The sequence below is a fragment of the Gadus macrocephalus genome, chromosome 3, assembly GCF_031168955.1.
Source record: "Gadus macrocephalus chromosome 3, ASM3116895v1".
NCBI classification, from domain to species: Eukaryota; Metazoa; Chordata; class Actinopteri; order Gadiformes; family Gadidae; genus Gadus; species Gadus macrocephalus.
The window spans coordinates 21,236,610-21,251,541 of NC_082384.1; the positions used below are offsets into that span (position 1 = coordinate 21,236,610).

The 14,932-nt window shown below is 48.8% G+C and overlaps 1 protein-coding gene across 3 annotated transcripts in view; it reads left to right on the forward strand.

The window, feature by feature from the left end:
• LOC132453539 (collagen alpha-1(XVII) chain-like) overlaps positions 1-14,932 on the forward strand; it is a 28,822-nt gene that overhangs the window by 10,813 nt on the left and 3,077 nt on the right. For 2 of the 3 annotated variants that reach the window (XM_060046450.1, XM_060046449.1), the window contains 35 exons: positions 128-178; positions 344-370; positions 474-500; positions 624-686; positions 1,379-1,483; positions 1,618-1,680; positions 2,025-2,060; positions 2,146-2,199; positions 2,561-2,632; positions 3,020-3,082; positions 3,214-3,249; positions 3,436-3,507; positions 3,613-3,639; positions 4,175-4,210; positions 4,316-4,351; positions 5,020-5,136; positions 5,614-5,730; positions 6,283-6,363; positions 6,581-6,649; positions 7,058-7,120; positions 7,218-7,277; positions 7,761-7,787; positions 7,937-7,996; positions 8,186-8,248; positions 8,764-8,811; positions 9,073-9,198; positions 9,627-9,734; positions 10,137-10,220; positions 10,672-10,824; positions 10,929-11,009; positions 11,902-12,066; positions 12,582-12,743; positions 13,213-13,407; positions 13,971-14,129; positions 14,413-14,562. In XM_060046450.1, the coding sequence (XP_059902433.1) occupies positions 128-178; positions 344-370; positions 474-500; positions 624-686; positions 1,379-1,483; positions 1,618-1,680; positions 2,025-2,060; positions 2,146-2,199; positions 2,561-2,632; positions 3,020-3,082; positions 3,214-3,249; positions 3,436-3,507; positions 3,613-3,639; positions 4,175-4,210; positions 4,316-4,351; positions 5,020-5,136; positions 5,614-5,730; positions 6,283-6,363; positions 6,581-6,649; positions 7,058-7,120; positions 7,218-7,277; positions 7,761-7,787; positions 7,937-7,996; positions 8,186-8,248; positions 8,764-8,811; positions 9,073-9,198; positions 9,627-9,734; positions 10,137-10,220; positions 10,672-10,824; positions 10,929-11,009; positions 11,902-12,066; positions 12,582-12,743; positions 13,213-13,407; positions 13,971-14,129; positions 14,413-14,562 (2,856 nt within the window). The remainder of the gene's footprint in view (positions 1-127; positions 179-343; positions 371-473; positions 501-623; positions 687-1,378; positions 1,484-1,617; positions 1,681-2,024; positions 2,061-2,145; positions 2,200-2,560; positions 2,633-3,019; positions 3,083-3,213; positions 3,250-3,435; positions 3,508-3,612; positions 3,640-4,174; positions 4,211-4,315; positions 4,352-5,019; positions 5,137-5,613; positions 5,731-6,282; positions 6,364-6,580; positions 6,650-7,057; positions 7,121-7,217; positions 7,278-7,760; positions 7,788-7,936; positions 7,997-8,185; positions 8,249-8,763; positions 8,812-9,072; positions 9,199-9,626; positions 9,735-10,136; positions 10,221-10,671; positions 10,825-10,928; positions 11,010-11,901; positions 12,067-12,581; positions 12,744-13,212; positions 13,408-13,970; positions 14,130-14,412; positions 14,563-14,932) is intronic. The other variant, XM_060046451.1, reaches the window with a different exon arrangement.

A 14,932-nucleotide genomic window follows, 5' to 3' on the forward strand; every position in this document is an offset into this window, starting at 1 on the left:
ATGATGATGATGAAGAGGTGGTTGGGTGTGGAGGAGGTGGAGGAAGACCTGATGATGATGATGGTGATGAAGAGGTTGTTTTATGACAGTTGGAGTTAATCGTAGGGAATGTGTTTTTTTTTCCCAGAATCCCTGACGTACTCGATGAAAGGAGCCAGAGGCGATCCCGGAACTAAAGGTATTTCAAACATGATTCCAAAACAAGAATTCAATTGAATTCCTGTTTTGAATTCAACTGAATTCAACATGAATTCGAACATAATGCTTTCTCTGTCTTTTCGTGGAAAGAAAAACGGCCAAATGTCTGTGATATGAGCTTCTCATTGTTATGGATTTTTCCCAGGCGATCATGGGATGCAAGGAGGGAAAGGTCAGTGAGTCTACTGGTTTCCTGCTAAAATCTATTCATTATAATGTACAAGACATCCCATCTTAAGCTAATAACCTAATGATGGTTTTTGGTGGTTTTTCAGGTGACACTGGCTTTGCCGGCATACCAGGTCAGTGTGTGAAAATCATAGAATCACAAGTTAGAATATAAGCAAGATAAGCAAGAAGGTTTGAATATTTAAGAGTATACTACTCCCTCCTGACAACGTGGTGTTGGTCTGGTCTCGCTGTAGGCCCTCCTGGTCAAATGGGCCACCCTGGACTGGAGGGACCACGCGGATCCAAAGGAAGCGCTGGTAATTATCGTGCTTCAAACTGCATTGGCGCATTTGGACCCTATAAGCTCGTTAATAATTCTGTTGATACCGTATGTGTAGACAAATGTCATTCTTTGTGCTTAATGAAACAATTCTATTTTCATTAATATCAAAGGGAGAATTATATCAAACTAACAAAGAGTGTACTTATTGAATGAAAATCTCTTATAGAGGAACAGTAGGCTATTTTTCTGCAAAAATATGTAAGTCAGTGTTAAATCGAAGTACTCAAATTCCATCTTAAGTCCAAGGTTCTACGGGTGATGACAAAACCACAGATCATGATTTGTTTTGTTGCTACCCATCTCCGCATATTGAAGTTCCTGATTGACTTTTCTGCCCGACGACGCTGATCTGAACACGATTGGACGTTGTTTGGTGGGATGGGCTTAGGCAAGGGGGAAGTTCTTTGCCTTCTATCTTTTCAAATTCAGTCAGTTAGTGGAATTCCATCAAAACCGTGCCTACTGCTTCCTTAATAAAAAATAATATGCAAGTTCATTCAACAAAAAATACAATATTTGCTGATATAGTGCTTAATTTGGCTAATGATAAAGGCTATCACAATACATTGTACATCTGATATTTTGCTATAGAAAGCAAAGGTCATTGAAGGTCAAGGTCATGACAGTTGGCTATAACACTAGGTCCTTCTGTTTGCCTTTCACCAGGTGAACCTGGCGCTGAGGGCCCCATGGGCCCGAGAGGCCGCGAGGGCCCCGCCGGCCCCCGAGGAGGAGTGGGGGCCCCTGGCTTCGGGGAAAAGGGAGAGAAAGGCAGGGCTTCGGAGACTTCCTCTATTTTGTCACACGTCATCCCTTCACCGTTCACTTCATGCGTTCACATTTGTTTGGTGTGTGTGTGTGTGTGTGTGTTCATCCTTTTTCATTTCCTACCTTGGTATCAACAGGACTGCCAGGTCTTCTGGGAAGCCATGGTCCTGCTGGCATTCCCGGACTCTCTGGGCCAAAGGGTAAGGTTAAAGGTCATTGTGGGGTAGGAGCCTTACAGGATAATACCCGTCAGGGATGAATCCATCGTAACCGTCTCCCCTGGCTTCACAAACACATCGCTACGCATTCGTTTGTAGAAATCACCAAGATTATTTTGTGTGAATGTGTCTGACAAGTAAAGGTTATGCTAAAGTACATGTATGGCTATTCACAGTTTTTACCCAGAAGATCTGTACTGATGAAACGTACATAGATTGAGAAGACTAAAGTGCTATATTGCCATGTATGGCCTGGCCTTATGAGATTTTGTAAGTGTTTGATGTCAGCTAAAACATGTGTCATACCTTTGTCTTCTGCCATGCAGGTGATGTCGGCCCGCAGGGCAATTTAGGAACCCCTGGTAAGCCCCGTATTGGACGTCAGCAGCAGACTGTTGCATTGTGGGAGTGTTGATGGTCATTCGTTGACGTACGTGTCGTCCACAGGAACTCCTGGACCTCAAGGCTTCCGTGGAGAGGCAGGGGCTCCGGGACCCAAAGGTACCCAACCAGAGGCAGGCCTTCTGTCTTTACTTTGTCAGGTTTGACCCAGAGCAGCATTGAAACACAACGTCAAAATAAGGCAATTCCAGTTCACTTCTGACACTGTAGGTGGGTTCCCACAGTGCTTTAAAAAGTTGTTAGCGTTGATGTTAGCAATGGGTATCTTCACAACACCCTATCGTTGGATGCCAGGGGGTGCAGCTCTGAGGAATGTTTGGAGACTACTTAAGTATCGTGTGCCATAAGTGTAACTTATGGTTATCGTCATAACGATAAGTTATGCTTTTAGCGTTCATTTCCATTACAAAGAAACAGCTCTGTTCCTTCATTCTCCCTTATGTCTTCACTCTGACTCCAGGCGACCGTGGGACAACGGGGCCCCAGGGAAACAAGGGCGAACAGGGGGAGAAGGGCCCTCGCGGCTCTGCAGGTGCGTGCTGGCGGGCATGTGATCACATGATAAAGCTCCAGACATTATACAGAGTGACCCTGAAGTTCACACATTCAAATGTCTCTTTGGGGATTTAAAGCGATAGTTCCTATTTTTTTGGAGCCGTACGTCTTCATGAGATTCATGAGATTCATGAGATACTTTTTATTGAATTGTAAGCCAAGGCATTTCACACCGAGCACCGGTAAAGGTCGCTAAGGAGCAGGTAGGGGTTAGGTTTCTTTGGGATTGAACCCAGAACGTTTCAGCTGGGAGCAAAACCACTTCAACCATACTGCAACTCACTTCCCAAAACACGTGGACCGAATTCGAAACAGAATGCATCCAGAGCTGATTTGTAACCGTCCTCTATGTCCCTTCCCCCAGGTGAAGGTGGACCAGCTGGACCACGAGGCCCGGCTGGAGATAAGGGTCCTAAAGGGCCAATGGGTGAGCAGTATTCTGTATTACCTTATTTACACAACGGTTCAAACGTCACCTTGTTACCTCCACCATGATGATGTACCAGGATGTGTTGGCGGCACACGTGTAAGAAGGGGTCGTTGTGTGTTTCCCCGCAGGTGAACACGGCTCTGATGGTGAAAAGGGGGCTAGAGGTGAATACTTCACCCTTTTGTTATTCGTGGAGAAAGATAGACAGCCGTCGAGACCTGTGATATGTTTAAATGATGTTTTCCTTCTCTGTGAATTCATGTTTTTCAAAAAGTATGAATAACCGAATGAAGAAATTAATTTGGATAAACAAAAAGCAGGTAGTTGAGTTCCTATGCCTGACCCCGTAGGTGAGCAAGGTTCGGTCGGGTTGCCAGGTTTGAGAGGACCGTCCGGACCTGGTGGCGATGCCGGCGTCCCAGGTACCACAGCCCAGCAGCAGGGCATTAACACAGTGCATACTCCACTACTGGTTGAGATCTGGTTAGATCACGTATTGAATGCTCATAATTGTATTTTGTTTGTAGGCAATACGGGACTACAAGGACCACCAGGTACGTTCACTGTAGCGTGAAAGTGACGTGAAAGAATAACACATAATGCTAAATGCAACTTATAATTAAAAGCAAAATGTTGTTTGTTTGATGCTGCATTCTTGTCCAGGTCTCTTGAAAAATAGATTTGTAATCTCAATGATACTATCTGGTTGAATAAAGTTTTATTATCTGATCGGTTTAACATCTGTGGATTGAAAACTGAAGATTCCTAAAATAATCAGTAGTTAGAGGCAGACATTTAACAATACTGTGACAAAGGCATATGATGTCTATAATATCCATTCGGAAGTAGTTTATGTAAGAAAGGAGCCAAGTAATCTGTCTTTGATAATTGGTGCTTCTGTAGCATGGTGATTTAACGTTAACTTTTACCTGTGTTGTTAACTTAATCTGTGATGCTTCTTCTTAAACTATGATTTTAACTTTAAAAGAAAAGTAGTTAACGTAATGTGTCATGCTACTTCTAACCCTACGATTTTAACCTTTCAAGAAAAGTAGTTAACCTAATGTGTCATGCTACTTCTAACCTAAGGTATTGCTGGCAACCCAGGAGTACCTGGAGCTAAAGGTAATGAAAGCAGACAGCCTTTCTCCAGTCAGAACAGAATAAACAGATCTTAACACGACTTGCTTCAGATGCCTTCATAGTAATCACGATGGTTTATCCTCTCAGGTGAAACAGGAGAACCTGGCAAAATCCTCAGTGCAGGTAACAACCAGACCTTAATATATGTGTGCCTATTGGTTGAGCTCTCTTCTTTGGTCTCCGTAGCCACAGGGGCGGTAATTTCATAATGTCAATCATGTGATAAAATCGCTGCTTCCGTGGACCTGGGCTGTCATACAAATATCCTCATAACTAATTTATGAATTGTGAATGAATGCCGTAATCAATACATTCCCAACATAAACATACATATTTAGCGTTAGCATGGAGAGCTATGTTTGGTCGGATTGGGCGATTATCTCATTTTGATTGCGATTTCAATTTTAGCGTCAAACGATCACAAAACTAGTTTAATCGATTTTTATTTCTTTTTTTTTTTAAATTAAATGTTTTATAGAAAGTGCAGCTGGATACACATCTGTTCATAATTTTAGAATACATTTTCTTTTTGACCATTTTGTGTATTTTTTTAAGGCGAAATCTCAGTGTTTTTTGGGAGAGTCACGTTGAATAAATACATCATGTTTTCAAACTCAATTATAATCATTTGAATAATCTTGATTTCAAAATTGACCAAAATAATCGTGATTATGATTTTTTTCCATAATCGAGCAGCCCTAACGTTGGGGGATAGCTATACCTTAAAAACATGCATAAACAATCCCAGTGTTGTGGTGTTGTTGATGTATGTGCTGACGTGTTTTTTCCAGCCGGATCCAACACCGTGGGAATCCCCGGGCCACCAGGTCCTTCTGGGCCCCCAGGAACAGCGGGACCCCCTGGGCTGTCGGGCCCCATCGGCCCCGCGGGTCTCCCTGGCCAATCCGGTAAACCCACGCCCGTTATCACGTGGAATAATCGCACATTAGGACGGATGTGTCGTTGATTGCTCTTCATTCATGTACTGTATACTGCACGCCCTGGCACTTAATGTACGCACTTGTTGTATGTTGTGCATCCTGGCAATTAAAGGTAGTAAGTGGCAATGTGTAGCATCTTATCCTAGCTCTCTTTGTTGTACACAGAGAATGGGTTAGGTGATTGTTAGGCCCAATCCCATTCCTACCCCTTACCCCTTCCCCTTACCCCTCCCCCTTGTTTTGAAGGGGTAAGGGGAAGGGGTAAGGGGTAGAAATCGGATTGGGTCTTAGTGTTTGGCACTTTGGTTCTATGAACATCCTTACTGTACCGATAGCAATATATTGTTACTCTTTCTTCTGACAAATGTACGAATGTATTGTAATTCGCTTTGGATAAAAGCGTCTGCTAAATACCCTGAATGTCAATTTGTGTTCTTCAATCAGGACCCAAGGGAGAGCAGGGAGAGCCGGGTGAGAGGGGAGGCAGGGGCGAGGCGGGGAGGCCTGGCGAGCCTGGAATCAGTGCCAGGACATCGGAGACCGTCAGCTCCCCCCGGACCAGTGAGTACCAGCACCAGGGGGGGGGGGGGGGGGGGGGCTCTGGGTGACACGCACTCTGTGGATCCCACACGGGAAACCAGGGGAGAACACACACAACGTAAAATGTAGGCTAACCTTGTTAGCTCGTTTCCTGGTTGTATCACACCATATTCCCTGTGCCACGTTAGCCCGTTGCTAGCGGTCAGTATGGTAAACAAGGCCGTGGATGGGTTACAATATACTGGATCTTATCGTTAGCCTCATAGCATCATTGCCTAAGTCATATTTTAAGGTTCAATTTACATTTAGCGTCAAATAAGTCAAATAGATGACTATGAGGAGGAGGGTGATTATTGAATTTAAAAAGCACCCTGATTGGCTTAGGATGTAGCCAATGAGGGTCATTGAATCAGCAGCCTTAGGAGAGTAGAGGTTAGGTTAGATATCACAATTTGGACAAAATACGACTTAGGCAGTTATGCTAGGAGGCTAACTAAAGCACGCATCTATCACGTATCGATTCAATTTGCATATTCAATGCATGTTCTTACTTTGCTTATCTTTATCCAACAGGGCAGTCCTCAGTCTCTGGCCCCCCTGGGCCCCCCGGACCCCCTGGGATCCCAGGCCAGCCCGGTCCACAGGGCTATGCCGGTCAGTGGGTCCGCTTTGCTCGGGGGTTAAAGCTTTCATTGCTGAGAGTTGCTTGCTATGCCGTCGTATCCGTATAAACGGTACTGTCACTTTAAATGTGATTATATTACCGTACTAAATCTTTGTGTACGTTCATGGCTGTAGTTACACTGGTACAAAGACACAGATGGAAACATGCCAGTTTAACTCTAACGTTAAAACCAACCTCTCATTCTAGCTGAAAGCATTCCGGGTGCACCAGGACCAGCCGGACCGGCAGGTCCGGCTGGGAAGGCCGGTAGTCCAGGTAAACGCTGTGCCCTTACATTTTATTACCAAGGGTTGAGGTTCGAATCTCAGAAGTATCGGAGTTTCGAAAGCACTGAGACCCACTTTGAGTGGCCGCTGGTTATGAAAGGGCTCTCGATGGGCGGCATGTGGCTCAGGAGGTAGAGCTGGGTTGGCTGCTGGTAACCAGAAGGTTGCTGGTTCGAGTCTCTAGGTGTCCATGAGCAAGACGCCTCACCCTAACCGCTCCCGACGAGCCGGCCGTCTCCTTGCGTGGTTTATTCCGCCGTCTTTGTGTTTGAATGTGTGTATGCATGGATGAACGTTATGCAAGGTTGTGCAGCGCTTTTGAGCGGCCGCTGGTTAGGAAGGCGCTGTATGAACGCAGTCCGTTTACCGTTGGGCCCGTCTGGTCTCTCTCTGCCAGGTTTCGGTCATCCCGGACCCAAAGGAGAGCCGGGGGAGCCGGGCAGCTTCGTCCCCACCTCAGGTACAGAGGACAGAGCTCGGCAGGTCGACTCCATATGGACCGCAGTGAGGGGATGCATGTGTACTCAGAGAGCTGTGTTCTGTCCCTCGTGTTTCAGAAACCTTCTTCGCTGGACCTCCCGGACCCGCTGGACCCCGCGGGCCTAAAGGATCCGCTGGTCAGTGCAACGCAATAACCCGAATAATCAGGGTTCGAGTTATGAGTCCATCTCTGTGGGGGTCTCTTAAAAGTTGTTGACGGGGGGGGGGGGGGGAGAGACCGTACCGGCCTTGCGATCAGGTCGAAGCAAGACACCTCCGTTTTGCGTCGGTGTCCGGCTCGCCCTGTCTGGGCTTATTTTCCCGATAATGACCGGCGTTCTGTTATCCCTTACTTAACGTCAATATTACTCTGTTTGTGGAAGGGAAAATAGCTTTATTTGTAATCAAAATATTATGCTGCTGTATGAGACCCCCACAGATATTTGAGTTTTCTGCTTTCATGGGAGCCAGACCTCTCTCTATGGGAGCTCAGCTCCCACTGGCTCCCACCTCACTCGGACCCTGCAAATAATCTATCTCTTAATACACATTTTGTTGTCGTGCTGTTGGTCTTCAACACGTTGAAGTTGTTGTTTTTCCGCATTTATTTTTTAACGCAGGCGAGAGAGGACTGCAGGGTTACCAAGGTAAGATCATGCGTCATCTTCGTTCAGTCTCAAGTATAGAATAATGCCTGCTACCATAGTGGCGACATCAGTGACAATGGGAGAGTTACCAGGCGTTGAATTGAATGCTAATTGAAGCATGAATGCTAACCTGTGGACGGATCTTCCAGGGGACCCAGGCCAGCCAGGGCTACCAGGCAGCCCAGGGGATGCGAACGGCGGTGGTCTCGGTGGGTTTCCATCCTGGGGCTCCAAAGGAAAACATGTCATGTTTTTGTGGACATGGTTTAAGAAATGGTTGTAGAGTTGTATCTGTTGTATGGGCTCTTTTTATGCATTTTTTCAGTCAAGTACTTTTAGAAAGTTGTTTTTGTTAGTAGGGACATGTGACCCACTGTGCCCTCTGACCTTTCCTCCAGGGTTCCCCGGCCAGCCCGGTCTCATGGGCCCTCCCGGACCTGCTGGGTTCCCGGGACCTAAAGGTGGGCGAGCTCCCATGTCCTTCAGCTGGAATGGACTCATGTCTTTGGTTGTATCTAATTGAATTGTATCGTATCGTAGCGTAGCGTATCGTATCGCATCATGTCGTATCATATCACATCGTATCGCATCATATCATATCGTATCGCATAGTATTGTATCGTATCATATTGTATAGTATTGTATTGCATTGTTTCATAACGCATCGCATCATATCGCATTGTATCGTATCGTTTGGCGTTGCGTTTCAATGTATTGTATTGTATCATATCGTATCGCGTTGTGGTGTGTTGTACTGTAGTGCTTGCTGTAGTACTTTATTGTAACATTCGGCCGTCAATTGATGACAGCCGGCCCGGGGACGGCAAACGGAAATGAGCTCTTTAGCTAACTTTGGCACCTCTTCATGGTGTGGAGACTGAGATGTAGATTCGTGGGCACTGGCCCGGGTGGATAAAGGAAGACAGCTTGACACCTGGTGACTCACGGGTCTAATGAGTGTGTTGCGTCACGGCAGGTGAGGACGGGATCCCGGGAGCTCCCGGAGCGCCAGGCGTTTCCAGCGGTAAGGTCCCCTACCTCAAACCCCCATGTACCACGTCATTATGTTGGACCTTATTTCGTTTTTTTCCTACTATATCATGTATTCGCTGACTACACTCATTTTCGAATCAACTATTCCATGACGTTCCTAAAAATCCCAGTTGTCTCTGGACCTGCTAATGGTTCACTCGCTTCCTGACTCCTCCACGCTGTTTAAAGAGAGCTCGTTGTTCGTTACTCGTGAACCCGTCGGCTCTCTGATCAACCGTGTGTCGTACTCCAGGGGCGGTGGCCGCGGGTCTCCAGCAGGGCATCCCCGGGCCCCCCGGCCCCCCAGGCCAGCCTGGGAGGGACGGGCAGGGCTCTGGGTCCGTGGACGTGGGCCCGTATGTTGCAGACTACCTGCAGCGTAAGTGTGAGGGGGGGGGGGACTATACGCTGCAGTGGTCTCTGGGTCCACTTGGCCTATGTGTGTGTATGTGTGTGGGTGTCTGTGTGTGTCTGTGTGTGTGTGTGTGTGCGTGCATGTGTGTGTGAGTCTGTCTTTGTATGTGTATGTGTCTATGTGTGCGTGTGTGTCTGTGTGTGACTGTGTGTGTTTGTATATGTGTCTGTGTGTGTGTCTGTTTGTGCGCCTTTATGTGCACACACATGCTGCTTGCGTGCTTGTGTGTGTCTGTGTCTGTGTATGCGTGCGTGTCTGTGTGTGTACATGTGTGTGTGTGTTTATGTGTGTGCACATATGTCCAGCGTGCTTGCTTTGTGCATGTGTGTGTGTTTGTCTTTGCACACGCGTGCGTGCGTGTGTGTGTGGCTGACCTGTGTGTGGTTTTTCAGGCGGTGACCTTCTGCGTTATCTACCGGCTGGCCCTCCCGGCCCACCGGGGCCCCCTGGTGGCGACTCGGTGAACGACATCGCCAGCATGGTCATCTCCTACATCCAGAGTGAGTCTCTATGCTTGTGTTTTTTTGTTTCATTATTATTTTATTATATTATATTATTATATATTATAAATGTATCAAATGTTTCACAATCCATAATTGTGTTATTATTATAACATTATTATTATTACATTATTATAACAGCATTATCATTATTATGTATCATTATTATTATTAAAATCACATTATTGTGATTATTCTCATATTGATTATTATTATAGTTATCACATTATTATAATTATTGTCATTCTGATTATTATGATCATCACATCATTATCATTATTATCATTATCATTCTTATAATCATTAACACACTATTTTACGATCATTATGATTGTTACTATCATTATCACATGGTTATTATGAATAATGTGACCGGTATTAATCCTGTTCTTGGGGCCCCAGACCAGGGCTTCGGCTCCGGGGTCGCTGGCCCCCCCGGCCCTCCTGGGTCCATCTCTGTCAATGACATCATCAACCTGCTGCAACGTATGTCTGGTTACTGCAGGACACACACGCACGCACGCACGCACGCACGCACGCACGCACGCACGCACGCACGCACGCACGCACGCGCGCGCGCGCACGTACACACACAAACACACACACAAACACACAGACGCATGCACGCACACGCAAGCACGCACACACACACACCCATCCATCCACACACACACACACACACACACACACAGAAGCATGCATGTGCACAAACACACAAGCACAAATGTGCACACACAAGCATGCACGCATGCACGAACACACACCCAACCATCCATCCACACACAAACACACACACATGCACCCTTACACACACACACACACCAACCCACAGACACCCACCATCGCACACATACACACACACACACACACACACACACACACACACACACCAACCAAGTTGAGAAGGAAACCACTAACATCCCCGTCTTGTCTCCAGAGGAGGAGGTGCGGAGGTACGTGTCCGGGCCCGCCGGCCCCCCAGGGGTCCCAGGGGTCCCAGGGGTCCCAGGGTCCACTGGGGCCCCAGGCCACGGGGGCTACGGATACAACCCCCAGGAGCTGGCTCAGCAGGTCTACACCATGATGTCTGGTGAGCACAAACCGAGGTGTCCCACCGCACTGCTCCACCGAGAGGTCAGAGGTCGGTTGAGATGATTGACCGACCGCGTGGCTTTGTTTGTTTTGGCTCTCCAGAGAACGGGCTGGCCGGCGTTCCAGGACCACCGGGACCCCCTGGCGCTCCCGGTATTCCCGGAGACCTGTCTCTGGTGCAGAGTAAGAGCCCTCTTCTCAGCACCCTCACACAGTAGGCCGTCGTAGGGGCCTTTAGGTCATTGGGTTAACAGACCCTTTTGCAGCCCCGGTACAGAAAAGCATGGGCGTTTGTAGGTAGGCGTTGCGTTGAATGGTTCGGCACGTGGCTGAGAGATGTCAAGCCCGTCGCCGCCATCTTGGGGAGGGCAGGACCGGCCTGTAAGCTCATGCAAGTGAACGGGGAGCTGAGCTTTTTCCTGATAAAAAAATATTAGAATTCTCAACCGATTCCATGAGTTGTGTACATTCAAGGGTTTATGATATGACTGAATATAAAATCAGTATCTTCTCTTTTTAAATATGCATAACATGATTTCATATGAATATAAAAAAAAGACTCATTGGAAGTTGTAGTAGAGATGTGAACCGTGTAGTTCTCTTCATCCCTTGTATTTGTTTACCGGCCAACCTTGGCCTCGCCAATATGGCGCCCACAGCGTTGGCTTATTATCCATGCACCACCACATATTCCCATGCAAAAGAGCGGCCGACCCATAATCCATAACCAACGGTGACCTCAGACTCTGACCTGTGGAGACGCACACATGCATACGCACATATACGCGCACACACATAACACACGCCTACCTCATCTCCTCACACATTGTCTTTTTGCACTACATATTTATCTTATCAGTCTATTTATTAGAATGTGGACCGTTTAACTCTGTGGACTGTTTTAATATGTGTTTAATATTGTGTGCTATTTTTATTTTAAGTATCATGGACTGAGCGAACCGCACAATAATTTCAATGCCCCTGTGCACCGGTACCTGGACAACTGGCAGAATAAACTGAACTTGAACCCCTCTGTGATGGCTCATCTGTGTCTCCTCCCCTCTCCGAACGCTAGACGCTGGGTTCCTGGGTACGGCTGGCCCCCAGGGGCATCGCGGGGAGCCCGGTCCCCCGGGCCTCCCGGGGCCCTCCGCCGCCCCGTGCACACACGAGACCCACGCCGCTTCCTACCCCGGCGGCCCCATGTACGGCCTGGAGCAGATCCAGGACTACCTCCAGAGTGAGTCCGCCAGACAAGCCTTCTCTCCTGCTCTTCTTCTTCTTCTCTGCTTCAACGCAACCGAAGGAACGGGACAGCATGTGGCTCGGGGGGTAGAGCGGGTGGGCCGGTAACCGGAAGGTTGTGCCAGTTCGATCCCCGGCTCCTCCTGAGTGTCGAGGTGTCCCTGAGCCAGGCGCCTCACCCTGACTGCTTCCGACGAGCCGGCTGTCGCCTTGCATGGTTGACACATCTGAAGGTTTTGGTGAATGTTAAAAAAAATAAAATAATAATAATTAAAAAAAAAAAAAAAAAAAAAAAAAAAAAAAATGGATGAAATATTGATGTTATCATTCATAAATAGTCCATTAAACATCAGAAGAACTGGGAAGCCCGCCGCTGATTGAATGAAACCGTCTCCAGTCACGCCTGTTTGACGGATCAAACCTCTGACGCCTCGTTCAAACAAAGGGCCTGCCCTGCCCGCGCGTGAGCCCGACTCAGGCCTGTGTGTGTGTGTCTATGACCCGGTCCAGATGTAGGCTTGAGGGGCTTCCCGGGCCCGCCTGGCTCTCCCGGCCCCATGGGGCCCCCCGGGCCTGAGGGCCCCCCCGGTACTGTCAGGGGCCTGGTGGCCTACGCAGAACACACGGAGAACAACAGGGAGATGCTGCCCAGAGAGGCAGAGTACGCCAGAGGTGGGTTTAGAGACATGCACGTACACATGCACGTACACATGCACACACACACACACACACACACACACACACACACACACACATGCACGCACGCATGCACAGTCACACACTCTCTCTCTCCCTCACTCTCTTGCTCTCTTGATCTTGCGCTCTCAGACACACACACACAGACACAAACACGCAGGCACACACACACACACACACACACACACACACACACACACACACACACACACACACACACACACACACACACACACACACACACACACACACACACACACACATACACAGTCTTTCACTCTTTCACTCTCTCTCTCACACAAACAGACACACACACACACACGCTCTCACTCTCTTTCACTCTCTCTCTCACACACACACACACACACACGCACACACACACACACACACTAACGTAACCGTCCTGGCTGTTTTCGGTCACCTCCGTCGTCCCGCTCCCCTGCAGACGACCCTATGAGGCGGCTCGCCATGCACGGGCCCCCCGGCCCCCCGGGGCCCCCTGGACCCCAGGGCTACAAGGGAGAGCGTGGTGAGCCGGCCCCCAGGGCCCCTCACGACCACCGGACCAGCCAGGGACGCACGCTGGCGGACAGCGGGGACTACTCTGACATCGCCGCCAGAGTGACCGACTACATCCAGTGTAAGGGACACACACACACACACGCACACACACACACACACACACACACACACACACACACACACACACACACACACACACACACACATACACACACACACACACACACACACACACACACACACACACACACACACACACACATACACACACACACACACACACACACACACACACACACACACACACACACACACACACACACACACACACAGACACGCACTTCTCTACTCTATCCAGTCATATTCATGATTCTGTCATCATTCTTAACTGAATGAATGAATGTCAATTATTCAGGTAAGTCTATATTAATAGTCTACTCTACTCTACTCTACTATATTCTATGTATAGTTGACTCTACTTTACTCTATTCAGTCATATTCATCCTTCTCTGCTGTCATTATTAAGTCCATGTTTATAGTCTAGTCTACTCTACTATATGTATAGTTTACTCTACCCTACTGTACTCTATTCTATTTAAAGTCTACTCTAACCTACTCTACTCTATCCAGTCTTAGTCATCCTTCTCTGCCATCATTATAAACGACCTGTCCTACCCCCAGCCCGCGGCCTTCTGGCGGACATGGTGAGGGGCCGCTCGGACCGCGTCGTTCAGGGGCCCCCCGGACCCCCCGGGCCCCAGGGCCCCGTGGGCCCTGCGGGGTCCAGCCGCTGGGTCGGCTCCCCGAGGAACGCCACCGACCTGGTGGAGTACATCCGAGGTGAGGGACGTACGGCCGGGACGCGGCGCGGTTCAGCGCGTGCTTTAGAGTCGCTATATAGTAAAGAGGCTGTCGCGACGTTCATCAGGGGCACGTACAGACCTCGTTAATTAACTTAACGAGCAACACTCCTAGCATCACTCCTCTGTGATAACGACCTATCAGCAGCACCCTTGCTGCCTTCATTAGCATATCTCGCAGTCATCAACAGAATCAGCTCCGTCTCTATTTAAAACCCGTCTAACACAGTCTTGTCTCTGCCTCCCTCCCGCCTCTCCGCCAGCTCACGGCCTTCTGCGAGACGCCACGAGGGACCGGTCCGACCGGGTGGTCCACGGGCCCCCAGGCCCCGCGGGACCCCCGGGCCAACCGGGGCACAGCCGCTTGGTGGGCTCCCACGAGAACGCCACCGACCTGGTGGAATACATACGATGTGAGTCCCCGCGCCGCCCGCCACGGCCCCCCGATGAACGAGTGCGTCCCCGGTCGAAAACCCGCTGAGGTTTTTGCCACCGCGTACGACGGTACTCGGGGGGTAGGGGAGGACGGCGTAGGACAGGGAGCGATCACGGAAAGTAGCGATTAAAAAGATCAGCGATTCCCAATCTGCTGACGGAGCACTCGGTGCTGCTCTGCGGGCGGTGCCGACCGGCCCTAAGTCAGCAGCGCCCGTCCCGAGACTGCTGTGTTTCGAATCCACGACGCGCATCGATGCGCGAGGGCCGCTTTTGGACAAGCCAGGGGGTGTCATGATGACAGCGATTTATTGTTTGTCATGACAAATGTACTCATTGCAAGTCGCT